Below are 24,310 nucleotides of genomic sequence, written 5' to 3'. Positions count from 1 at the left end.
AGTGGCATCTCTCCTGGCTGCTCACCTCCCATTGCTCTCTGGTCCCACACACTCCTCCAGCCCTGCAATGCCCCCAACAGACCAGGAAAATGTGGAGGCATCAGCAAGCCAGGGAATTCAGGGGAAGGACAGGGAGGTGCAGGGGCTAAGCAGCCAGAGACCTCAAGAAATTGAGGAACCATGGGATGAGTCTGACCTCATCCCGGAGAAGCAGCAAATCCGCCCCCCCCACCCCCACAGGGAAGCCCTCCCTTCCCCATCTCCTCTGTTCTTGCTGCCTCTCTTGGTCAGGTAGAAAACACACCATCCTAAAGTCACAAAGACCTGGGTTCAAGTCACAGTTCAGCCACTTACTCTCCCTGGGCAAGTCAGTAACATCTCTGAGCATCATGTAGCTTAGGGGTAAATCTGGAATAATGGTGGGTGTTGTGAGGATCAGAAAAAATCATGGACCTACATAAAGCATCTGGCAAAGGGCCCAGCACACATAGGTGGTCAATAAATGCTAGTCCCCTTCCCTTTTCTTGTTTCTCCTCCAGGTTCCAAACTCTGTTCTTCCAGTCTCTCCCCTTGTCCCCTCCTGCTGCCAGGCCACTCTGCCAGCCACTCCTTTCCCCTGCCTGCTGACAGGCCAGGTGCTCCCTCCCTGCTCCCTCCTCCCTCTCCTGGGCCCTGCTCCCTGCCCTCCTGGGCAGCCAGGGCAGCAAGGACGGCACCAAGGGAGCTGCCCCATGGACAGGGGCCCACAGAGACAGCACCGAGCCTCGCAGGGTAAGAGGCCCATGGCCCTGCAGGCAGGTGGAAAGGACTTGCCAGGAGGTTCGGAAGAGAGAGAGATTGGAAGAGTCTGGTCAAGAAGAGAGGAGGAGAAAGAGGAGGACAAGACAAGAAAAGAGGAGAGAGATGGACTGGCTGGAGATGCCGGCCAGTCTTGATGGAAACTGAAGGAGAAGCAGGAGGAGAGACTGGGGACTCAGCAGAGGAGAGCGTGGAAAGGGGGTGAAGCAGGAAACACATAGAGAGGAAAGAAAGGGAGCTGTGGAGAAGGAAGCAACAGGTGTGGGGCAGGGGTGAGGGGGGGTGTGAGGAGCTGAGCCAGGAAGGGTCAGAATGTGGGCAGGCCCTCCCCAGCACGAGCGCCCCCTGCGAGGAGGTGGCGACACTGCTGGCAAAACGGAACCTAGCCACCGCTGGAAGGCTGGCCACTCCACCCTCTGTTCACTCACCAACGGAGGGACCTGTCCTACCTTTAAGGGTGACAGACCAAGGGTCGGGGGTGGAAGCAAGCACACCCTGTCAGCTGCCCATGTCCACTAGCCTGGCACTTTCCTCCCCACTGGCCCAGGAGGGTGGGGTTTCATTTCTGCAGCAGACCGGGGCAGTGGGAGACAGAGTCAGGCAGTCCTTGGCCCCACGTGTGGTCTAACTCAGAGACCCTCTCAGAGAGGGAGCCACTGCCACATGCTTGATCAGTAATGAGCACCAAAGTGAGTGAGGCCAGCAGGCTCTGGGGCCACCTGGTGGAGGACGAAATCCACTTCCCAGGCAGGCAACTGGCTGGCTGGTGAAGGGAGCACCCCCCTCCCAGGACTGTTCCAAGGTACAGGGTTGGAGGCCAGAGAGAGGGTGCCACGTCAGGGAGGAAGCTGGGTGGGGCCAGTCAGGATCAGGGGGAGGGGGGAGGGGCCGGATGGAACCACTCCTTCCTGGGGCAATCCTCCCCCACCCCACCACCCCAGCAGAGCCCAACCCTTCTAGTCCATTCATCACCACTACCACCCCCCCCACAACCCTGCCCCGTGGAGGAAGCTGGCCAGTGGGGAGCATCTCCTATGTAGAAGGACAGTATGCAGGGGATGGTGGAGAGATGTCCAGGATTGGGCAGCGGAAGGGAAAATGTAACAGGAGAGCAGATTTGGAGATCAGGGATACTATAGGGGGCATAAGGGAGGGCTGCAGCCTTTTCTGGGACAAAAGGCTGGCCTTGTGCTCTATGAGGAGCTGCTATGTGGTGGTAGGAAAGGGACCAAGGACTGGCAGGGGAAACCTCTTCCCAGGGGCTCCCTTGGTAGGTGTTCAATAAATGCTATAAATGAATAACCACCTTCCCCACCCCACCACCAAAACCACCACTGCCACGACGCTGAAGCTAAGGCTTCCCTTAGCAGCCGCCCCTCAGAAGTATGTGCGTCCCTGCCCACCCTATGTCAATCCACCCAGGCACTCTACTTGCCTGCTGTGTACCTGCACTAGGAGTAAGAAGGGACTCCTTCCTCTGCGGGCTGGTAGACTAGACGTCTGGGAAGGCAGAATCTCCCACTTCTTCCTCCAGATATCTTCAGTGTCTTACCCTCAATCTCCACACCTCTGGAAGCCCTCGGTGCTTTCAGGCACCAGAAAGCAACCAAGAGTTTTAACTCCCACAGAGCTGTACCTCTAGTTCCAAAGTATTTACGTGCTCCTCTAATGGGCCAGCCACTATGGAAGGCTCTGGGAATAACAATGTCACTGAGACAGCCTCCCAGGTAGCGAGAGAGCCTCATTTCATGGATAATGACACAATGATAGCAGTTAGATAACCACATGGCGGTGAGTGTTGGGAAACCAAACGCAAGGGGCTGAGTGTCAGCACGAGGTCAGCAGAGAGGGGCGTGGGCAGCTTCTCCTGTCGGAAGCTTGAGCGATGAGAAGTTGGCTTAACGCTGAGCAGGGCGTCAGGAAAGGACATTTCGAGAGAAGGAATAGTTTGAGGGACTCCCAGACGTGGTGAGAAGCCTGGCACTTTGGAGGCCCTGCGGGGCAGAGAACAGAGAGATGGGTGCTGTGGAGGATGGGGCTACCTTCTGCTCAGACACCAGGTTCTGGAGGAAGGAATGGGGTAGGATAGGGGCTGTGATGGGGAGGGGTTTGTCTCCTGGTGCCCACGGTCGTCTTCAACTTCTGGCCCCGGCCCTCTGTCTTCTCTTTCCAGAGCTGCTGGCTGCAAAGAAGACCCACACCTGTGAGTAGAGGGTTGGGGCAGCCCCTGGCATGGGGTGTGGAGAGATGAGTTGAGCAGGGCTCTGGGGGTGTGCGCGAGAGAGCAAGGCTGAGAGCAGGCCCAGAGACAGGGGAGCCCAGCAGAGGTGGCAGAGGCATCGCCTAGGGAAGGAGGGGAGATAGGGAGCCCAGCAGGGGGAGGGGTGAAGAAACCTCAAAAGCAGGGTGACACATCAGGGGGAAGCCCACAGAGAGGGGGCACCACAGACACAAGGGGAGAATGATTATTAAAAGGATCCCTGGAAGATGGAGAGGAGGGGTGCTGGACAGAGGCACAGGAGCCAGTAGGGGAAAGGAGGGAGAGAGAGAGCAGAGGGAGGCAGGGGCAGCCTCGGGAACTCAGGGAGCCTGTGCCAGCAGGCTTCGTGGCAGCTGAGCCATGTTTGGTGCTCCTCTCAGTGGTTAACACGTCCTGAGGTGTGAACAAGCCAGGCTGTACAGAGCTGGAGAGCAGGAAAGCCTTCACCTCTGTAGGAAACATGATACCCAGGGACACTCTGGGCCCTGAAAGATTGAGGTTACAGCATGTGGGAAGGGGTCTAGAGCTCAGGAAGGACTTCCCAAGGATACTGGAGAGTATGTACCCTCTTTTAGGGACCTCTCAGCACAGCAGATCTAGCTCCCTAGTTTGTGGGAGAGGCTACTCTCCCAGAAAATGCACCCACCTCACTTCAGTCACAAAGCTTCTATCCCATCAGGGCCATGCATGCTGCCCTTAATAGCCCGAAGGTACTCTGGGAGAAGGCCTCCATAAGCATAAGTCCCTGAATTAATGAGGACAAAGGACCATTCTGGGGCAAGAGACCACCTGCCTTTCTCCATGGCCCTCCCTTGGATTACCAGCCAGTTCCTCCGGAGAGCTCGCTGACCCTCCTCTGGCTTCCAAGATTGCTTAGAGCCTCCCCGTTCCCAGTAGAGAAATCGCAGAGGCAACAGCATCCCCTGGTCCCTGAGCTGGGCAGACAAGGGCTGGGGGGGCATCCAGGATGCCACATCCTCCTGGGTGGGGGCTTGCTTTGCTCAGCACAATCCTGATCTGTGCCTCGCCTGCCCCTAGCCACAGGGCCCCACGGAAATGCTGAGCAGGGCCCTGGGAGGAAAGCAGGTCAAGGAGTGACGTGCTCGTGAGCTGGGGGATGGGAGCCAGGGACCATATGTGGGTGGGGAGGGAGAAGGGGGACTTTCGGAGCAGCGGGAACTGGAAGAGGCTACATGCCATTCCTATCTTAACCTCTTACCACAGAAACCTTGGCCAGGACCACGCCCCCTTCCCAGCCCAAAGGTCCTGAGCAACCACGTCCCTACCCCGAGTCCAGAGCGTCCTCTGAGAAGCCAGGGGGACAGCCCCTACCCCAATCCACTGCCCAGGTCGAGAGCCAGAGGAAGGCCAGTGGGGAAAAGCCTATACCAGGCTGAGGAGCTGCTGGAGGCCTGGCAAGATCAGAGACCTCTTTAAGAAGTTTGGTGCAGAGAACCCAGGAGAGATTGACTCCCCCAGGCTGGGAGGCTCAGAGAAATAGGCTCCAAATTGAGACAACTCCAAGGAGGGGGTTCAAGACAACCCCAAGAAGGGAGGAACCCAGGAGAGACCCCCAGACGAAGAAAGGGCTAGCTACTGGAGGGCCCTGAAAAGGGAACTCCCAGTCTGAGGTACCCCACAGAGCAGATATGAGGCTGAAAGAGCCCCTCAGAAGGACCCCCAGGCCGAAAAACTCTAGACTCACATGCCAGGAGACCTCCCAAGCTGAGACACACCCTCAAGAGCAGACTTGAACCAGAGAAACCCTGCCATTCCTGAGGCCAAACTGCCGGAGTTTGAATTCTGACCCCACCACTTACTAGCTGTGTGACCTTGGGCAAGTTACTTCACCTCTCTGTGTCTCATTTTCTTCATCTTCAAAATGGGGATAACAGTACCTTACCTCATAAAAGTATTTTGTAAGGATTAGATAATCCATATAAAACCGTAAGAAGTGTTTCTGGCACAATGTAAACATTATAATTATTATTACCCTCACCATCATCACCGCCATCATCGTTATCTGCATTCCAATTTCAGTTTTGCTCTTGAGGAAATTTCTGACAGACTAACACTTCCTGCAGATAGTGGGTATTTGTCTGATGATTATTACCGCTGCTCTTATCATTGATTCCCTAGTCCGGGGGCATGCACCACATCAGTAAGGAGGGCTTGAGCATGGTGGGCGGTGGGGCAGCCTCCCAGATCTCACCCGACTGGGTGGCTGTTGGCAGTCCACAGGGTCTCAGGTGGCACAAGCCACTTCCCCCTCCAGGAAGACATCCTGTGACTTACCTCTAGAAACATCCCTGTCCCTGGAGTCACCTGGCAAAGAGGGTCAGGCTTGGGTCCTCAGTGGGAGGGGGGAGTAGGAACCTGGCCCGGCTCCTGTGAGCTCCATTCTGGTTCCCCAGCCAGAACTACCCCGGCGGGTGGAAACAGCTTTTACCGCGTGTGGCTGTCGCATGTGGTTTTGGAATTTTCCAACGCCCCCTGCAATTGGCTGCCCCGCCCCTCACACCCTGCCCCGGGCCCAGATTGGCCACGTGGGGCGCCTGTCATCCTACTTGCTGCACCCCAGAGGGGGTGGGGATGCGGTGAGGGGGGTTTGTCACTCGGCCACCTGTGTGGTGGTGGCTTAAACCCCCCTGCCCCAGAAGAATTGGGAGAGAGCTAGGTGCAGAGCTACGAGCTGAGGCTCTGCAGAAAGGGCCTCACCCCCAACCCAGCTGCCAGCTGTGCCCCATCCCTGGACCACCCCCTGCTGAGGACAGAGAGCTGAGGCAGCGGCAAAGCCCAAGGCTCAGTCATGAGAAGTAAGTGAAGGGGGCCACCTGGGAGTGGGGAAGCCTGGACGCCATCGTCATCCCTGGGCCTCTAGAACAGAGGGGTGTCTTGGGAACAGTGTGAGCAAAGCTGAGTGCTCTTTCTTGCTGGCAGCGTGTGTCCCAGGCAAGGCCAAGGTCTGTTGGGAGATGGGTGGAGTAACTGACAAGTCTTGCTCCCTGGGCAATTTTCTTAGAGCGGGTTGGGTAATACATGGGGTTGTAGAGGAACGCCACTGTCGTGAGCCCTGGAAACGATCTGCAGGAGTATCTGAGGTGCTCTGCTCCTCGTTTAACAAGAAAGGACTGAGCCCCAGGAAGGGGAGAGCTTCGCCCCAGATCCCACTGCTGTAGCAGAGGGCAGCTGCTAACTGACAGGCACAGACCCGGACTCTCACTGCAGAGTTTCCCTCCATGCCTCCAACCTGCCTCCGAGTTGGTGAAAGAGGAGCCAGACGGCCAGAGGGGTTGCTGTGCCCCAAAGCAGCAGGACAGGGAGAGGAAAGCCAGATCAGCAGGTAGAGGGGGTCCGAACCCCACATCCAGGTCTCAACATGCGTGTGTGTGTGTGTGTGTGTGTGTCCTCAGTTTCAGTCACCCATTTGATGAGGGGGCTAGGGGAAGGGAGATGGGAGCAGAAAGACTTCAGCTTCACTCCCTTCCTGGTGTGGAGCCATGGGCCAACAGCTAGTAGGCAGATGTCTGGGGTCCCTGTGCCTTCTAGCAGAGCAAGGATGGGTGAATCAGACAATCCCTGTGTTCATGTAAGGAAAGCTAAAGAACCTCTCAGAGCAGCAGGCAAATGCGCAAAAGGGAAGCCCCATGTCCCTGTGGCCTGAGGCCTGAGGCAGCCCCAGCCTCAACCTGGGGTCTTCCCACAAACCACAGAAAAGAAGCCATATTGGGTCCTGGAAAGACCCATGGGTCGAGAGTCTAAAAACCAGGTTCTGGTGCCAGCTCTGTCACTGACTCGCCATGTAGCCTTCGGCAAGTCACGGGGCCCTGGTCTCCTCATCAACAAAACAAGAGAGCTGAACCTAAAAACAAAACCAGCTTGGGAGAGGCTCCAGTTCTAAGGACCCATGACCAAGAAGAGAGCCCTGGTCCCCGAGGTGAGCATCCCCAAGGCTGGTGAAGACGTCTCAACGCTCCCAGGACACATACGAAGAGGAGGCCATAGGAAAGGAAGAGCTTGGGACAGAGATCCCAGTGCAGGTGTATAAGCTGGGTGGGTCAGTGAGGCGAGGAAAAAAGCCAAACCTTCCACAGGAAGAGGGGCCCTTTGGAGCTTTCGTTTCCTTCTAGCTTCTTCCGATTAGCAGCAAAGGTTAGCAAACCAATCTTCCCAGAAATGACCTCCAGTCAGCAAATCCACCCTAGCGAGCAAGGATCGGATATGCTTCAGAGCTCGGCAGGAAAGCAGGAGTCCCCAGGACTGAATGAGGGAGCTTCTAGGCAGCTCCACATGATATCCCCCAACAGCTCCATCCAGGCTGGTAGATAGGAGAGAGGGGTCCCCTCCGATCTGGGACCAGATGCCACCAATGCTTCTCACTTGGACATCTCTGGGTATCTCATGGCCCTGGGTTACCTGACTGTCCCCCACTCCCGCCCCATACACACTCCTAGTGAGTGCCAGCCACCTCCATGCCTTCTGACCCTAGTCAGAGAGAGGCAGCACATTGGGGGCTGGGGACTATGACACACCCAGAGACCAAGGGGCAGACACAGACCAGGAAATAAAAAGAGGAGCAGAGGCCAGTGATGTCCTGATGGAGCTACAAATGGAGAAGTACCAGGAAATACCACCAAAACACCGAGGTATGAAACCCAAGAGAGAGCTGGAGCACAGAAGGTAGTAAGGCACACCGACACAGAGAGAGAGATGCAGAGGGAGGAGGATGGGTGGCCAAGGGGAGACGTGAAGTAATGACAGCGTCCAGGAAGGCAGAGAGAGGGAGGCATGGAGTACATGGAGGTTCGGAAAGGATGGAACAGTTCCCTGCCATGGCTACCTGCTGCTAAGTAAAGAGGAAAAGTCCATTGGCCAAACAGATTCCCCAGCCAGCCAGAGGCATGGTGGCCCCAGTCATCTCTCTCTCTCTGAGGACATCCCAGTGTGGAGCCAAGAGGCATGAGGCCCCAGCACTGGCTATGGATGGCGAGGTGGTGGGGGTGGGGGGCAGATGGGAGGTCTCATGCCTGTCTTTGCTGTGCCCTGATCTTCCCAAGTCTCGTCATGATCATGATGAGCAGTGGGCCAGAAAGAAGTCCAGGTCCCCAGGGGGTCACAGCTCTTATCCTGAGAGCCCAGGGCCACCTGAAGACTTTACAAAGGGCCCCCTCCTTCCTTGTATCACCCCTGCACCTTTGCCTTTTCCTCTCTTCCATTCCTAACAGGAATCCCAAACACCCCCAGCCCAAGATACTAGCCCCTGGAGTATCCCAGCCTGTCCCGTACAGCAAAGCATGGGTGTTGGTGTCCCCACCCGTCCCAGAGGCACGCCTCCCCTCCCCTGCCTCTGTGTACCTGACTCAAACAGGGAACAGGGACTTTCCCATGCTAAGGGCCCTCTATGGAAGGCAGCCCTGGGGTCTCCTCTCGTCCTCCATGGCCAGTCCTTTCTGAGATCTAACCTCTACTCCTCCTGCCACTGCAATGCTGTCCTGGGACTCTGGCCTCAGAACAGACAGGGGTGTCTCTTTCGGGAAGGGACACTAACAGGGCGGGACTCAGCACCAGAGCCGGAGTGTCACTGGGTTCCATGTGTCCTGGAACAGCAGAGCCCTGTGGAAGGGAGCTCCCACCCTGGCGGCTGGGAAGCCCGTGACTGGGACTTGGGGCTCCCACTCCTCAGAGCTTCCTCCTGGTGATTCATCCCCTCCCCCCACCCCATGCACTGGTTGTTTTCACTCAATTCTTCTGTTTCCCCTCCTTTCTCCTGTCCCAGACTGCGGGGGTGGCGGGGGCACCAGGAGGGGTTTCAGGCGGCTGGCTGGCTTTCGTGGCTTTTCAGAAGCCCAGACTCTCCCTCGCCCACCTGAGTTTTAGCTTCACGAATTTCTCAGCCCCGGGATCTGGGTGTATCAGCAGAAAATCCTCGCCCTGGCTTGGGAGTAGTGTTCAGCAGGTAGAGAGCAGCTCTCTCCTGGCCCCCCACTGACCCTCCCCCTCCTGCTCCCCTGTGGTGGCACCCACCACCGTGGTTTCCAGCTTTGCAGAAGCTGTGGGAAGGAGGGCTGAGAAAGGAGGGAGGCTGGTGGCAGGCTGGGGTACACAGGGGACCCCTGGCCTGAGCTGTGGTCTCTGTGCTGGTGGGGGGTTGGGAGGAGCTAAACTAAGAAAAGAGATGCATTCCTCTTTCCCATTCACTCATTCATCTCTGCAGAGGCCTACTAAGATGTATGAAAGCCAGTCCACACCCCTGAAGGAGCTCTGCTGGTCAGGCAAGCTGTTCCACCTTGGCCTTGGAAGCCTGCCCCAAGACATGAGTAAAGGCAGGAGGAAGTGGGCTCCAGAGAGGAAGAGCTGGGACAGAGGGAGCCATGTCTCCATGGGTCTTTACACTAGACACGAGTGTCAGCTTTAGTTCCACAGGGGGTCCTCTCTGAATTCTGTTCCCAGCCCACCTCCACACTTCACATTTTCCTCTGCAGCCAATAATCTTGTCCCCTATCCCATCTCCTTGATGTATTTGGGCATCTCATCCTTGGAGGGGGTGTAGCTTAACGGTTGGGGACATGGGCTCTCGAGGTACAAAGACCTGGGTTCAAATGCCAGATATGCCACGTCAGACTCTGTAACCGTAGTCAAGCCACTTATGCCCGCTCAGATTGCTTTCTCATCTGTGAAACGGGGACAAGGCAAGTAATGCCTAGTTCCCAGGGTTGGCATAATCATTAAGGAAACACATATGGAAAGCCTGGCACAGAGTAAGAATTCAGCCAAGGCTGATGTCTATCACTACCATCCCACCTTAATCACTGTCCAGTGGAGAAAAGGAGAGAGAAAGAGAAGAGAAGGAAGGCCCAGCGGGAGACTGACAAAGCACCAGGAGAAGCTAAGGACCCCACGGCTCCTCTGACTGCACCCACTCACCATCAGGGCTAGGGGAGGCTCTGGGGTTTGAGGGGAGAGATCCCCATGGATTAGAGCCCCTCCTTTGCTCCCACCACTTCCTCTCTGTGGCATAGGGCACCTGGACAAGGCTCACGGCTGGCTTCCTAAGGTGAGAGCACTATCAATCAATCTCACAGCTGTGGGAAGGGCGAGATTAGAGGGGTTGGAGGGAGGGGCAGATAGACCACTTTGTTGCTACCGGATTTCCCCACAGAGGAGACGTGCAGAGCAAGCTCCTTGGGGATACTTCAGTCTCTGAAGCAATCCAGAAGAGATTCCTTTTCTCTCCCCAGCACCCTTTCAGAATTGAAGCTTTAGAGGTCTCTTTAGACCTCTCTTTAGAGGTCTCCCAGGTTGAAGACACAAGAATGAACTGGGGCAGGAGAGGACCAACCCCACCCTCACCCCCCAGGAGGAGCAGCCTGACCCAAAAAGCCTCAAGAGGGCCCAGAATCTTGCTACTCAAAAGCATAGGCTGACGACCAGCCAGAGTGGGCACCAACCAGAGCCTGTCCAAATGCACAATCTGGGCCCCCAGACCTGAGAAGGGAACTTCTCACAACACGTTCACAAGATCCCTTGGTAATCTTGTGTGAAACGCAAAGGGCTAGAATCGCAAAGTCCCTAGGTGATCTTGGGAGCCTTCCTGAGCAAGGAGGCACTTCTGTCTCCTGGGAGTGTGAGAGTTTCCTTTGCTGGGCCCCCGGGAGAGAGCAACAATGAGATACAAAGATCTTCCCGAAGCAGCGAAGCAGCGGGGGCCACAGGGGCTGGCCTAGACAGCCCTGACCTTTGCTTGGTTCGAGTTCCTGGCACCCGCAGGCCCTTAGATGGTAAGTTCCTGGCAGGCCAGGCTCCAGCACAACAGTTTGAGTAATCCTGTGATTACTCAGCTCCCCCTCCCCAACCTGGGTTCCCATCACCTGCTGCTTCAGGCAGGGGCTCAGGGGTAGGCTGTGAAGGTGAGGGATCCGAGGTGTTTTTCAGCCCCTGCTCAGCCCATTGTCACCTCTGCCAGCCCTTCCCATCCTCTCCCCTCCCCGCCTCCAGAAGTCACACTCATGCACACCAGTACTTTCTCTTTGAGGTTTCGGGCAGATGGCATTGAACGAGGTACAGGTGGCAGGGGAAGGAGGGAGCAGTGGGAGCAGAGGGCCTGATGCTACACACAGGGCCAGGCGCAGGGCACTGGGACTGGGACCTCACTGTGGGTTTTTCTGTGTCGCTACCCCTGTTTCTCCATCTCAAGGTCTAAATCTCTGTTGCCTGCCAATCCCAAGCCTCTTGGTCTTTCTAGCTCAGAGGCTACAGGGTCTGGACCCCTCTAGCTCAGAAACTCTGACTCCATGTTCCTACCTCACTGTGTACCTCTGTCTTGGGGGCCTGTGGTTGGGGAACCCTGAAGATTGGCTGGCCTGGTGGCTGGGGTCCAGACTCCAGCATCCCCCCAGGCACAGGTATTTGTGAAGGGGTCCATGGCCGGCTACACCATCCCATGAGAAGAGCACGGCCTGGTTCACAGCGTTGTGAGGTTCCTGGGGCTGGGACCAGCTGTGGGTCAGGTGTGGGGCAGAGAGAGATGGGTCTGGGTCACCTGTGTGGTTGGCGCACACACGCACGCGGATGTGGCTCTGGGAGAAGGGAAGAGGCCAGGAGGCCTGTGGTTGACTGCTGGGCTAGAGTCCGAGTTCCCACTGTGGCTTGGCCTAATCTCCCCTCTGCTTGCTTTTTTGGGTGACCCACGTTGGTTTCTCCCCTCTCTGAGCTGAGGGCCACCGTGGAGAGAGACCCACACTGCTGGGAGGGGAAGGTGTCGAGCAAGCACAGATTCTATGGGGCATAAGGCTTCTGCTGGGCCTCAGGTTCCCATTGCATTTCTTCACTTTCAGCTGTGCTCTGTAGTAACAGCATACATAGAATTTGCCTCTTAAACACAGTGTTTTCCGCAGGTAATGTCATCACACCTATTGTCCTATCTACAATCATCCCACAGACAAGCAATGTTCTTTATTTTTTTTTTAAGATTTTTATTTATTTGACAGATCACAAGTAGGCAGAGAGGCAGGCAGAGAGAGAGAGGAGGAGGAGGCAGGCTCCCTGCTGAGCAGAGAGCCCGATGTGAGGCTCGATCCCAAGACCCTGGGATCATGACCTGAGCCGAAGGCAGAGGCTTTAACCACTGAGCCACCCAGACGCCCCAGCAATGTTCTTTTTTAATCCTGATTTCACTGACAAGGGAACCTAGGCCTAGAGAATCTAAGTGACTTGACATGCAGGTGCCTCCACATTTTCTGCCCCCTTTCCAGCTACCGGTCCCCTCTTGTTCTCTCTTCCCTTCCATGCATTCCAATCTGCTCTTAATTTACTGGGAAGAATCTGAAAGGCTCTCTTGCCATCTGTCCATGATGATCACAGCCTCCTATGTGGATGTTGGGCAGGCAAGTGGGGGCTGAGGTTGGGGAAAGAAATGACTTCTCGTGAAGGAACTGCAGACACCCATGGGCCTTGTCCCCCAGGAGAAGGCAGCTGCTTACTCTGACTCAGATCCAAGTTGGCTTGAGGGGACAATGGTTTCAAGATGAGGGAAACAAAATTCCATGGGGTGGTGGGCAAGCCACCGTCCCCCACCCCACCTCACATCAGGAGGCCCTTTGCAGGACCAGGGTCCAGGCCTGGGCCGGAGGTAAGCTCAACGGAACACAGGCTTGCCCTACAGGCAACCTGTTGCCTCCACTGACCCTCACGGTGGGACACAATTGGGGACCAGTCAGAGATGACCTGGGGCTGGGGGCTTAGATCACTTTTCTGGCCTGCTCGGACTCAGCCTCCCTGCTCAAAGAGGAGGCAGCAAGGCATCCACGGCAGAGAAGAGACCCTTGTCCTCTTGGGATGGATAAAAATCCCTAACATAGCGGGAATCCCAACTCCCCTTCAAAGATGAGCTGGGAGAAGCCCAACTGCTGGTCCCTGAAACTCAGTAGAGAGCTTTGGGCATTGAAAGGGATAGGGCAAAGTAGAGGAGAAGAATCTGGAGCCCTGAAAGGCCACAGTGGGCTCAGTGGGCAGCCGGGGGTCCTACTGGCCAATGAACAAACACTAACACACCAACAGGCAACTGTGCCTGCTGGCTAACAAACAAATGTACCTTCCCTGTGTGCACACACCCTCATACATGCCCACTGGCATATGGACCCCAAAGCCAGGTATAAGGAATAGCATAATGGAAAGCAGGGGAGATAGAGTGTAGACCCAGCTCTGGGGGAAACTAGCTGCACGAACTCCAGGCCAACCACCTTACCCTGTCTGGTCTATCTCTCCACCTGGAAAGGAAAGGAAAGGACAAAGGTTGCATGAGATGGTCTCTAGTCCCAGCCAGAGTTAACATTCATGATTGGCGCACATGTGATTGGGCCCATAAACACAGGCACTCTCATGGGCGCACACACGCAGAGCTGCCCACTCTCTGCTCCAGGGCCTGGGGCCTCAGCGTCCTGTTTGATTCTTCAGTATCTGACAGACCTGGCTTGTTGAGCCCTCTCCTGGGCTCCATCTCACTCCTCCTTACCCTCTCTGGGTCCTACTCGGTGGACCCTATCCTCTTGGCCCTGGTCACTGCCCAGCCCATCCCTGAGCCTTCACTGCCAGCCGAGCACAGCCAGAGCATGGCCAGCATCTCTATTTGGTCCCCGGGGGCCTCCTGCCTTAACGTACCACATCTCCTCCCCCCACCCCCACGCCTCACCCTCTGCCCATGGGAGCAAAGCCTGGTGGGGGAGGGTGGCCTAGAGGAAGCCCCCTGGGCGGGAAGCAGGTGTTGTTAATCAGCAAGAACTCCTAGGTCCTCAGGAGGGAGGGTGGTGACTGGAGCTTTTCAACTTCAAGGGTGGAGCAGGTGTCCTCTCTGCAGCTGCATTTTCTGCCCCCATGGAGCTGAGACAGCTCCTGGTTGCCCTGTGAAACTGAAAACGGCCTCCCCAGACCCTTTGCAGGGCAGCACTGGCACTGCCCTTCTTCCATTTTGCAAGACGCGGTAGAGCAAGCCGGAACAGGGTGGGGACACACCATGTACCTGTATCTACAGCCCAGAGGCGCAGGGTAGGAGGCGGATCAGGTCCCTGGGCTGACCTCCTGTTCCTTCTCTCTTTCAGCACAAATTGAAGTCATTCCTTGCAAAATCTGTGGGGACAAGTCATCTGGGATCCACTACGGGGTTATCACCTGTGAGGGGTGCAAGGTAAGCATGCACAAGCAGGCACACTCGCGCACAGTTTCTCTTCCACGGTGGACAGAAGGGGTGATGTGGGCTTTGTTCTCTTTCTGTGGCATTTGTTCTGACTCCGGGTCACTCTCCTGAGGCAGCTGGGGGGCTGCTGGAGCAGTGCCTGAGTCGGGAGGGCCTCTTCGTAATCTGGGGACATGACTGTGTGGCAAGTCGTAATTCTGCTAAGAAAGGGAGGAGAGAAAACGGACCGGTCGTGGGGTCTGGGAATGCTGGGGCCAGAACCTGGGCTGGAAGCCCTGGGGACAGAGCTGGGGCTGGCCGGGATGGGCAACTGAGGTCTCTGCCTGCCTTCCCCAGGGTTTCTTCCGCCGGAGCCAGCAGTGCCATGTGGTCTACTCCTGCACCCGCCAGCAGAACTGCCCCATCGACCGCACCAGCCGAAACCGATGCCAGCACTGTCGCCTGCAGAAATGCCTGGCACTGGGCATGTCCCGAGATGGTGAGGCCAAGCAGGCAGCCCCCTGGGGTTTCCCTGGAGTCTCCAAAGAGGCAGGCGGGCCTGCTGTGCTAGGCAGAGGTTGCCCCTTAGAAATGTCCTTCCATCCATGGGGCATGGGCTGGCCACGCATCGTGGGGGTGCACCTCAGCAAAGTTCTTCGTGGTCCCCAACTGTAGGCTCTGCTAGAACAGCCCTCCTTCCCCCAATGTCCTAGGCTCCTCATTTCCTTCTTTCTGGGATGGATTCTCCTTACTTCCTTTGCCTGTGGCCCAGTTACCATCCAGCTTCCACACTCCCTCCTGCCCCATGGCTCCGGAACTAGCTCCATCCCCCCAGACCCCCATCCCCTTGCTAGGACACGACAGTGGCTAAAGACTGGAGCCAGAGTCAGCCTGAGAACCACCTGGAAGGCATGAGGGTGAGGGCTGTAGTTCCTGAGGCCTTTCTCCTCAGCCCTTGCCCACCACCTCAGTGCAGCCCCCCATCACCACCACAGAGGGAGCCCAGGGTGGGGTTGGGGGAGGCATGAGGTGAGGAGGAGCCAGAAAGAGGCTGTCAGCACTTTTCAGCGCCCAAAATAACAAAGTGAAAGGAAACACGCAGGGGTGCAAAGGGGCAGGCGGGGCGAGGGGCTGTGCCCCCACACCTGGGAGGGGTGTGGGGGGTAGTGAAAAGGCAGGAAAGAGAGAGCAGAAGAGGATGTTCAGAAACAAGCCGCGGAGCCTGGGTTGGGCTGTGGTGAGTATCTAGGTCACCAGGGAGCCTGCAGGCCTGACCACAGGGAGACCTGTGTTCTCAGCTCTCCTCTTCCTCCGACCCTCCTAGACAGGCGAGGTGACCCCAATACAGCTCGAGGCCCCCAACTCGACCACCCCCAGCCCCGACATCAGGAGGCCAGAGTCCTCAGTCCAGACTTGCTGCTTGAATTCTGCTACCAGCAGAAGCTGGTTTCCAGCTGGGAGAGTTTGCTTGGGAGACCGGGCTGGACACAGCCCGCGGCAAACACCTGCAAGAGGTGGAAGGGCTCTCAAGCAAAATTGGGGGTCCCCAGGGGAGGTTCTTAGGCCACACTGGAGAAGCTCTGCTTGGAGCCAGCTATTCAGGGACCAGCAAGTGAATTCTGTAATGATCAAAATGCCTGTCGATGCTGTCCTGTACCCCGAGCTCCTGCCTTGAGAACTCCTGATTCCCGACCTCTTTCAGCTGTCAAGTTCGGCCGCATGTCCAAGAAGCAGAGGGACAGCCTGCACGCCGAGGTGCAGAAACAGCTTCAGCGGCAGCAACAGCAGCAGCGGGGACAGGTGGCCAAGACCCCACCAGCGGGGGGCCAGGGGGCCGACCCCCTCGCCTGTCATATAGGGCTCCCTGATGGGCAGCTGCCCCTGGGCTCCTCACCTGACCTGCCTGAGGCCGCGGCCTGCCCCCCTGGCCTCCTGAGAGCCCCGGGCTCCGGGTCTTCCTACCCCAGCAGCTTGGCCAAGGCCGGGCCTGACGGGGCCTCATACCACCTGGAATACAGTCCTGAGCGGGGCAAGGCTGAGGCTGGCAAGGGCTTCTACAGCACAGGCAGCCAGCTGAGCCCTGACAGATGTGGACTTCGTTTTGAGGATGCTGGGCATCCTGGGCTTGAGGAACCTGGACGGGGCCTGGACAGCTACTGCAGCCTCAGTTTCCACAGCGCCCCAGAGGGGCCTTATGCCTCCCTGACAGAGACTGGTGAGCAATGGGGTGGCGGAGAGGGAAGGGATGATGAGGGAGGGGCTTCCAAGAGAGGGGCCCTAGTCAGCACCCTGTGTACACCAAACATGAGCCCCAGGGAGCTGAGGGACCGAGGGGTGGGAGGTAGAACAGGGGTGGGCCAGGCCAAGGATAGGCCAAGGTCATACCCAACGAGTATGGGTAGGGTCGCAGCTGGCTGAGATGAAGCCTGTGCCTTCCTCTGTCCCCAGAACACCTGGTGCAGAACGTTTGTAAGTCCTACCGAGAGACATGTCAGCTGCGGCTAGAGGACCTGCTACGGCAGCGCCCTAACATCTTCTCCCGGGAGGAGGTGGCCGGCTACCAGACGAAGGTGAGGCCAGGAGACCATGTGGGAGGGGTTGGGGGGAGGGTAAGAGATGGCTACTTGCACATGCAAGTGGACTGGGGCGAAGCAGACAGACACAAGTGTGTACCTGCTTTTAAGTCTGGGGTGTGTGTGTGCTTACGTGTCTATGTGTAGCAGATGGATAGATTTTCCTTTTCTCCTATTTATGTTTTGCCTGGACTTCATCCTACCTCTGCCAGCACCCAGACCTTGGTGTGTACAGCCCTCAGTACACTCTCCTTCCCCGTCCCCTCTGTGTGATAGCAGTAGTCAGAAACCTGATTCCCATTTGTTAAACACCCCTTCTCTGCCGGGCACTGTGCTAAATGCACGCTTCCCAGAAATGATCCTCCACCCTCACCACAGCAACCGAGGCTGGCATTTATTTCTGTATTTAACAGACTGGGAAACTGAGCTCGGGGAAGTCAACAGACTTACCGTAGGTCATAAAGTAGCAGAGCCACAGGCACACTGAGATCCACCGGGCTCCAAAGTTTATGCTCTTGCCTATCATACCTGTTCTAAAAAACACTCGTTGGGCATTCAGTTTTTCCTGCTCTACAGGTCTTTACGGGGAGAGGGGTCAGTATGTGCTTCTCACCTCAACAAAACACAAACCCTTTGAGGGCAAAGCTGCATCTCAGATTTTTTTTTCATTTCCCCACGACAGCTAACTTGGTGCCAGTGGCTGATGGGTGCTCAGTGAGTGGGACCAAATGACAGGAGTTGACCCGAGTGTGCATCTGTGCTGAGAATAGGCTGAAAATGCCAGAGTGGAGAGTGTGGGAGTTCTGAACCTCACGCCCGCAGTTTATCAGTCTGGGCTCCCAGGGGCGTGGGAGGGTGACAGGGTCATAAACGGGGCTACAGTGGGACCCTCCTCCTTCCTTGCAGTCCATGTGGGAGATGTGGGAACGCTGTGCCCACCGCCTCACCGAGGCCATTCAGTACGTGGTGGAGTTCGCTAAGAGGCTCTCGGGCTTTATGGAGCTCTGCCAGAATGACCAGATTGTGCTTCTCAAAGCAGGTGCCTGGAGACTGGGGGCAGGCTTGGAGGGAGGGGGAGAGAGCATGCAGTGGGGCTGGGCTGAGCAGAGGGAGGTGGCTTAGGGAAAGCAGGACCCTGGAGGGGCACCTAGCCAGCTCCCTGGCTCCGCCTGACTCCTGCCTGCCTGTCCCCCCCTCTCCAGGAGCAATGGAAGTGGTGCTGGTCAGGATGTGCCGGGCCTACAACGCTGACAACCACACGGTCTTTTTCGAAGGCAAATACGGTGGCATGGAGCTGTTCCGAGCCTTGGGTGAGGGGCAGGGGGAAATGAGAGAGACCAGAATTGGATAGCCAAGTCCATCTAAAGCTTCAAGACCCAGGCTCCCTCTTTTCAGGGCAAATCACCCCCCCTGCTCCCAACACCAAGAGGGCGGGTGTCCTCGGGTGCCATGGCCTCATCTACCTTGCTCATCCTTTGGTTTTTCCCTCTCTCAGGCTGCAGTGAGCTTATCAGCTCCATCTTCGACTTCTCCCGCTCCCTGAGCTCCTTGCGCTTTTCTGAGGACGAGATCGCTCTCTACACAGCACTAGTGCTCATCAATGCCAGTGAGTGTCGCTGGGCTTGCCTGAGGGACATGCAGGTGGCTGGAGCGAGACGGATGCTGAAGGGCCTGGACCTTCAAATGCGGTTAAATCTGGGAAATGGCTTTAAAGAGCAGAGAGTAGATTTCAGAGGAGCCTCAGGGAGGGAAACACCCTCCAAGATGGGCTTGGAGAAATGGGGAGCCGGGGAGCTGTTAGGAGGTGAGGAAGGGCGCCACTTCCCAGGGAGAGATTTGTCTGCTCCTGAGCTCTCATGTCAGTCAGTTCAGTGAGGCCACACACTGGAATGACCTGGAGATTTTAAAAAAGTGATTCTTCTCTGGGCTCCACTCCCAGAGACTCTGAGGTCATTGATCTGGGGAATAGCCAGAGCACCAGGATTTTTTATAGCCTCCCGCAGGAGATTGCCATATGCGTGGGGATCACTACTCTGTGTAAGCTGGGTTGAGGACTGTGCGCTGTCATGGCAGGACTCGGGGGGCCCACCCCCCGGAACAGAGCAGGCTGGGCTGAGCTGGGGAAGGCTAAGTATTTGGAGAACTCGGAGAAGTGGGTCGAGCTACTAACCTGAGTTTGCCCATCAAGATTATCTGTTGTCTGACTCTGCCAATGGGTAGAGACCTAAACACACCCTTCGAACTAGAGATAAAGACTTAAAAGATGACTTCTGGCCGTTTTATGAAGCCAGGGCAAAAGGTGGTTTGTCTGTTGAAATTAGCCCCAGATGGCTGCAGAGGCCCTGGTGCTGGCCTAGGGCTTCAGCAGGGCCACCTGCTGTCAGGCTCATCCTTAGCCAGGAGACAGGGCTCCCTCTCATTTTTCCCCCCATAGTGGAATCTGAGCATTGAATGGGCTATGTGAAATATCAGGGTACCAGGGAGAAGGCCGCTTGGAGTCAGGAGATTCAATGTCTTTACTTTTTTTTAAGGGTTTTATTTGAGAAAGAGAAGGCAAGAGAGAGAGAAGGAGCAGGGGGAGAGGCAGAGGGAGAGAGAGAACCAGGCTCCCCACTGAGCAGGGGGACAGATGCGTGGCCTGATCCCAGGACCTTGGATTATGACCTGAGCTGAAGGCAGATGCTTAACTGACTGAGCCACCCAGGCTCCCCAGGAGACTGGATGTCCTTATCCATTTCATCTCTCCCCAGCTTTCCCTGTAGACAGCTAGCCAAGCCCCAGGCTCCAGAGCTTCTCATGACCAAACCAGGATGCACATGCACGTGCGTACACATTCAGCCGAAAAGGCCACTATCCAGCACAGATGTCCAAACTGATACACCCTTCTGGGGGCCGTTAACGTCCGTGTTCTTTCTTGTTCTCACTATGGTCCCATGCCCTCCTTCAGACCGGCCAGGGCTCCAAGAGAAAAGGAAAGTAGAGCAGCTGCAGCACAACCTGGAGCTGGCTTTTCATCACCATCTCTGCAAGACTCACCGCCAAGGCATTCTGGCTAAGGTAGGAGCAGTCCCTGAGGTGGAGGAGGTCAGGTCCAGTGCAGGAGCAGGGCCCCCAGGACTGGCAAGGGCCAGGCTCCAAGGTTGTGGGTAGGAAGCCCTTGAGTGTCATGTTGTGTTAAGAGAGCTTGCAGCAGCTTGGGAACCAAGGGGATGAGACGTGCATACAGACGGAAGGTTAAGAGAACCTGGAATTGGGAGGGACTGCCAGGAAATAATTTGGTTTAATATAGCCAAGACTCACTCAGCACCTGTTTGTGTAAGGCACTGTGGAATGGCAAGATCCCAAGAGGCGGTCCTTGCCCTCACTGAGCATTTCTGGTCTGGTACAAAGAGGCTCGTGTACCAGTGACTCTAATATAGAGTAGCCTACGGTATGTGATACAGTAGTAATGCAATTAACAAGATGCTGCTGTCCCAGACGTGCAGTCATCCTAAGGGCAGCTTAGTCAATGGGACAGGTATTAAAACCTCCTTTTAGTGATGAAGAGACTTAAGCAACTAGTCCAAATTTGCACGATTGATAAGTAATAAATGTAAGATTTAATCCCAGGGCTCTCCTACCATATCCCTGCACCACTCATAGGTTACTTCAATAAGAGATAGTGGGGGAATGTTATTACAGCATAAAACAGGAATTAAAAATAATTCGGGGTAAAAGGAGTGGGTCATAAACGCTTCCTAGGAAGGTGGCATTTAAGGTTGGCAATGAAGTATGTCAGATTTTAACAGACATTCATGGGGGTAGGGCAAGCATTCCAGGCTGTGGGAACCATTGGCAAAAATAAGGAGGCAATATAGCACATATATGGGGAATAGCTCGTGGTACATTCTAACGTGTAAGATTGAGAGCTGGCATTGATGAGGGCAGGGAAGTAGCAGAAGACAGTCTTGAAATTAGGTCAGGTAACAAATCAGAGAGGACTTCCAGTGCCATATTAAAGAATGAAGGCTTTATTTCCAGGCAATGGAGAGCTCCGAAGGCTAGAGGAATGATATCATCAGAGCTATTATTTAGGCAATTTAATTTGGAACCCGCGTAGAGGAACCATTTATGTAATCGTTCAAGCAATGGGCCCTTGCTATGTGCCAGGCACAGTGAGTGCTAGGTGCTGAGGATAAAGAGATGACTTACACAACATTCTAAGTCCTAAAGAACTTCGAGTCCGGTCGGCTGGATTGGAAGGAGAGACTGAAGCCTGGGAGCGCAGCTGGAAAGCAGATCTGGTTGGCTCTACCTTCAGAATACAAACCCTCCACCATCACACTTAACCCCCAAGTGTTCTCTTGTGGCCTGTTAGGTCCCCCAGTCCTTGCTCGGCCATCCTGCAGGAGAGCCATTTAGCACAGGTTTCAGTCCTGCTGTAGCCACCCATCCTGCTGAGAGGCAACCCGAGAGTCTGTCATAGCTCACTGGCCTCATGCACGATATGACCCCAACTTCTTTTCTCACCTCCTCTCCTCCCACCGACCCCTCAGTCATCTGTTCCAGCAGCACTGGCCTCCTTGCCATTCCTTCAGCACATCACACACACGTGCCATCTCATGGCTTTTGTATCTGCTGTTCCCGCTGCCCGGAAAGTTCTTCCCCAGTCTTCCAAATGGCTCCATCTCTTCATTCTGGAGAGGTTTTCCCTGACCGCCTGAGGCAAAAAGCCCTCACCCGGCAGTACTGTTTTTTAAGAAATTCTCAAACTTATTATATATTTGTTTTCTGGATCCTTCATTAGAATATGCATTTAATAAAGCTAGATATTTTATTTTATTTTATTATACTTTATTTTATCCAGTGACCTATCACCGTAGCCCATCACAGTGCCTAGTTGAGTAGGTTCTCAACAGTTAGTGATGAACGGATGGCAGATGAAGCTACTGTGGCAATCCGGACAAACTCAGACTAAATCAGCAGAAATGAGAAGACAATGAATCCAAGAGATATCAAGAGATCTATGTGCCTGGTCTTCTCTGACTGCCCCTTTCCTAGGAAACTAAGTGGGGGGAAAAGGGAGCAGCTAGTGAGCGGTCTTTTCAAGCCCAGCTTAGTTATACAGGAAGCTGCAGAGGTTGAATGGTTTTTTCAGCCTTTCTCCAGCGAGGTCTCCCTGCCTGTGTCTCCTCATGGGTCTCTGGGCCTCTTTTGTTCCCCTCTGGCTGAGTATTGGTGGTGTTGGGTACCTGCTTGGAAACCATTTATAATTTAGAGAGGTATTGAGCATTTGTCATGTGCCAAGCATTATGACAGGAACAAAGGATACAGAGAGGGAAACGGAGAGAGGGAGACAAGGAGAGACCCTACCTAAGGAAATTAAACCTAGCTAGGGTGGGAAGGCAAACAAATTAGACCATTTTCCTAAAATGGGGTTTAAGTGCTACTACACAGAGGGAAGCCCAAAGGAAAGGCACCCCATGCAGGTTAGGGAAATATTCCCAGAGGAGGGGACACTTGAAAGTGAGGAATTATTAGCCAAGCAAAGAAGGATCGGAAAGGTATTCCAGGTGAGGAGAACAGCATCAAGGAAGGTCCCAGGGGCGTGTGACGGACTACAACAGAGCTGCAGGGCATCACTCTTCTAAGAGCAGAAAGTGCGAATTAGAGTACTCACCAGGGTGCATTTTAGGAATAGCAGGAATGTAATTGGGGGGGGGGGGGTTCACTCAGAAAACACACACCTGTCCTGCAGCAGCCCTCGTTTGCCTCCGGTTTCCTGAACACATAACCCCCCTGTGATGGACTCTTATCCAGCCCCTCTTCCAGTACCAAGTGCAGAGGGGAAAGCAAGGCAGGCTGCCCTAGCCCAGGAAGGAGAGGACATCTTTGCTCTGGGGAGAAGGCCAAAGTACTGACCCTCCTCCCCTGTTAACCCATCTCCAGCTGCCACCCAAGGGGAAACTTCGGAGCCTGTGTAGCCAGCATGTGGAAAAGCTGCAGACCTTCCAGCATCTCCACCCCATTGTGGTCCAAGCTGCTTTTCCTCCACTCTACAAGGAACTCTTCAGCACTGAAATTGAGTCACCTGAAGGCCTGTCTGAGTGACCTGGAGGAGGGACTCCTTTCCCTTCCCTACAGCCTACTGGCCTTCCTCCCCGGATCTCATCCCACCTTCACATATTTCTTACCTGTGCCCCCGGAGGGTGGTCCCTGCCTGTTCTTGAGGGGTGTGCAGTTGCTGAGACTGGTTTTCCCCCACAGGCTTGCCTGGCAGTGGGGCCAAGAGCCAGAGGGTGGCGATGAAGGAACACCATCTCCAGCCTCAGCTTTGTTGCATCTCCTTTCCCATGACCCTTCACCCCCAGCTTCTGAGAGGCCTTGGGTGGCACATAAGAACCTCTAGAAGGACCATGGTGTCCTCAGGACACTAGGCAGATCCAGGACACCCTGGATGAACAGAACTCACCTCTGGGCTCAGAAGCTAAGAATAGGACTTTAAAATACCTCATTGCATTTCCCCATGGGCTTTGGCTGGTGAAATATGTCAAGCTCAGAGACTGATGGCTGAAGCCCAGGAGAACCTGTACATAACATGAATCCAAATCTTTAGATTTTCTGTTTCCCCCTTCCTCTTAGCTCAGCAAGGAAATGGTTGGGCACCCTGCCCTTCTCCCAGGGTCTTTAAAACAAAAAACAAAAAATAACAACAAAATGGGATATGTGGAAAATATGGATGGAAGGGGGGTAAGGGGCTGGGATAATTTTTTTATGGCATTTGGGTACAGGGATAGGGTACAATTGGAGGCCAAGAACACCATAGATAGTTAGAACTCAAACCACTTCTGTGCACTTTAGAAATAGACTTCAGGCGTCAGCACAAATCTGAGGAGAGACACACATCCACATACAAGGAAAAACACACTCACAAACTCAAACTGCAATTCTGTACCTCTGTAGACACATTTAACCTAACATGATTTCTGTCTTCCTCGAGGTCACAGCTCAGAGGTACTTAGTGGCCTCAAGGAAAGAGTCCCAATCCTGAGGGACCCCAGAACATTCTCATGGTTTACCAGTCCACCAACCTTAGAGCTGGGGTGGCTCAAACTCAATCCCAGCCCCAGTTGTCAGCACAAGAAACCCCAAAAGAAGAAGAGATGATTGGATACTGGTCAGTCAGATGCCCACAGACGGACCCCTGGAAGAGTCATCCTTCATTGTGTGGAAAGGAAATAGACGTCATTTCATCCCGACTCCAGCAGGGTGGAGACCAGGGAACAGGACAGACACCTGTGTCTCTGGCTGTGATCATGCCCCAGAACTTCTCTTGGTTTTACAAATCACTGTGAGCCCTCTTCTGAGGGATAAACAGCCAGTGATGTGGGGGTGTTGTGTTCCTCTCAGGGGAGGGGTTTAGTCAGCTAAACATAAACCCCAACTTGTGCTATTCTTCATAAAACGACTTTAAAGCCCATAGGTATGTGTGGAAGGGACAGGGGCAGGGGTTCTTAAATCCGATTACAGACA

The 24,310-nt window shown here is 55.1% G+C and overlaps 1 protein-coding gene across 2 annotated transcripts; it reads left to right on the top strand.

The window, feature by feature from the left end:
* The first annotated feature begins 658 nt into the window (after positions 1-658).
* On the top strand, positions 659-23,005 carry RORC (RAR related orphan receptor C). Of its 2 annotated transcripts, XM_032843676.1 has the most exons (11): positions 660-771; positions 2,972-3,001; positions 14,152-14,237; positions 14,583-14,724; positions 15,928-16,440; positions 16,674-16,795; positions 17,705-17,837; positions 18,001-18,108; positions 18,294-18,404; positions 19,746-19,855; positions 22,727-23,005. In XM_032843676.1, the coding sequence occupies exons 1-11, from the start codon at positions 732-734 to the stop codon at positions 22,886-22,888; spliced, it is 1,557 nt and encodes a 518-aa protein (XP_032699567.1). In that variant the 5' UTR covers positions 660-731; the 3' UTR covers positions 22,889-23,005. The 2 variants fall into 2 exon arrangements, with proteins under 2 accessions (XP_032699568.1, XP_032699567.1); XM_032843677.1 differs by lacking the exons at positions 19,746-19,855; positions 22,727-23,005 and adding an exon at positions 19,549-19,628 and having other exon boundaries at positions 659-771.
* The last annotated feature ends 1,305 nt before the right edge of the window (positions 23,006-24,310 follow it).

The sequence above is a fragment of the Lontra canadensis genome, unplaced genomic scaffold, assembly GCF_010015895.1.
Source record: "Lontra canadensis isolate GAN:19392208 unplaced genomic scaffold, GSC_riverotter_1.0 scaffold142, whole genome shotgun sequence".
Lineage (NCBI taxonomy): Eukaryota > Metazoa > Chordata > Mammalia > Carnivora > Mustelidae > Lontra > Lontra canadensis.
This window is presented reverse-complemented; position numbering and strand designations above follow the sequence as displayed.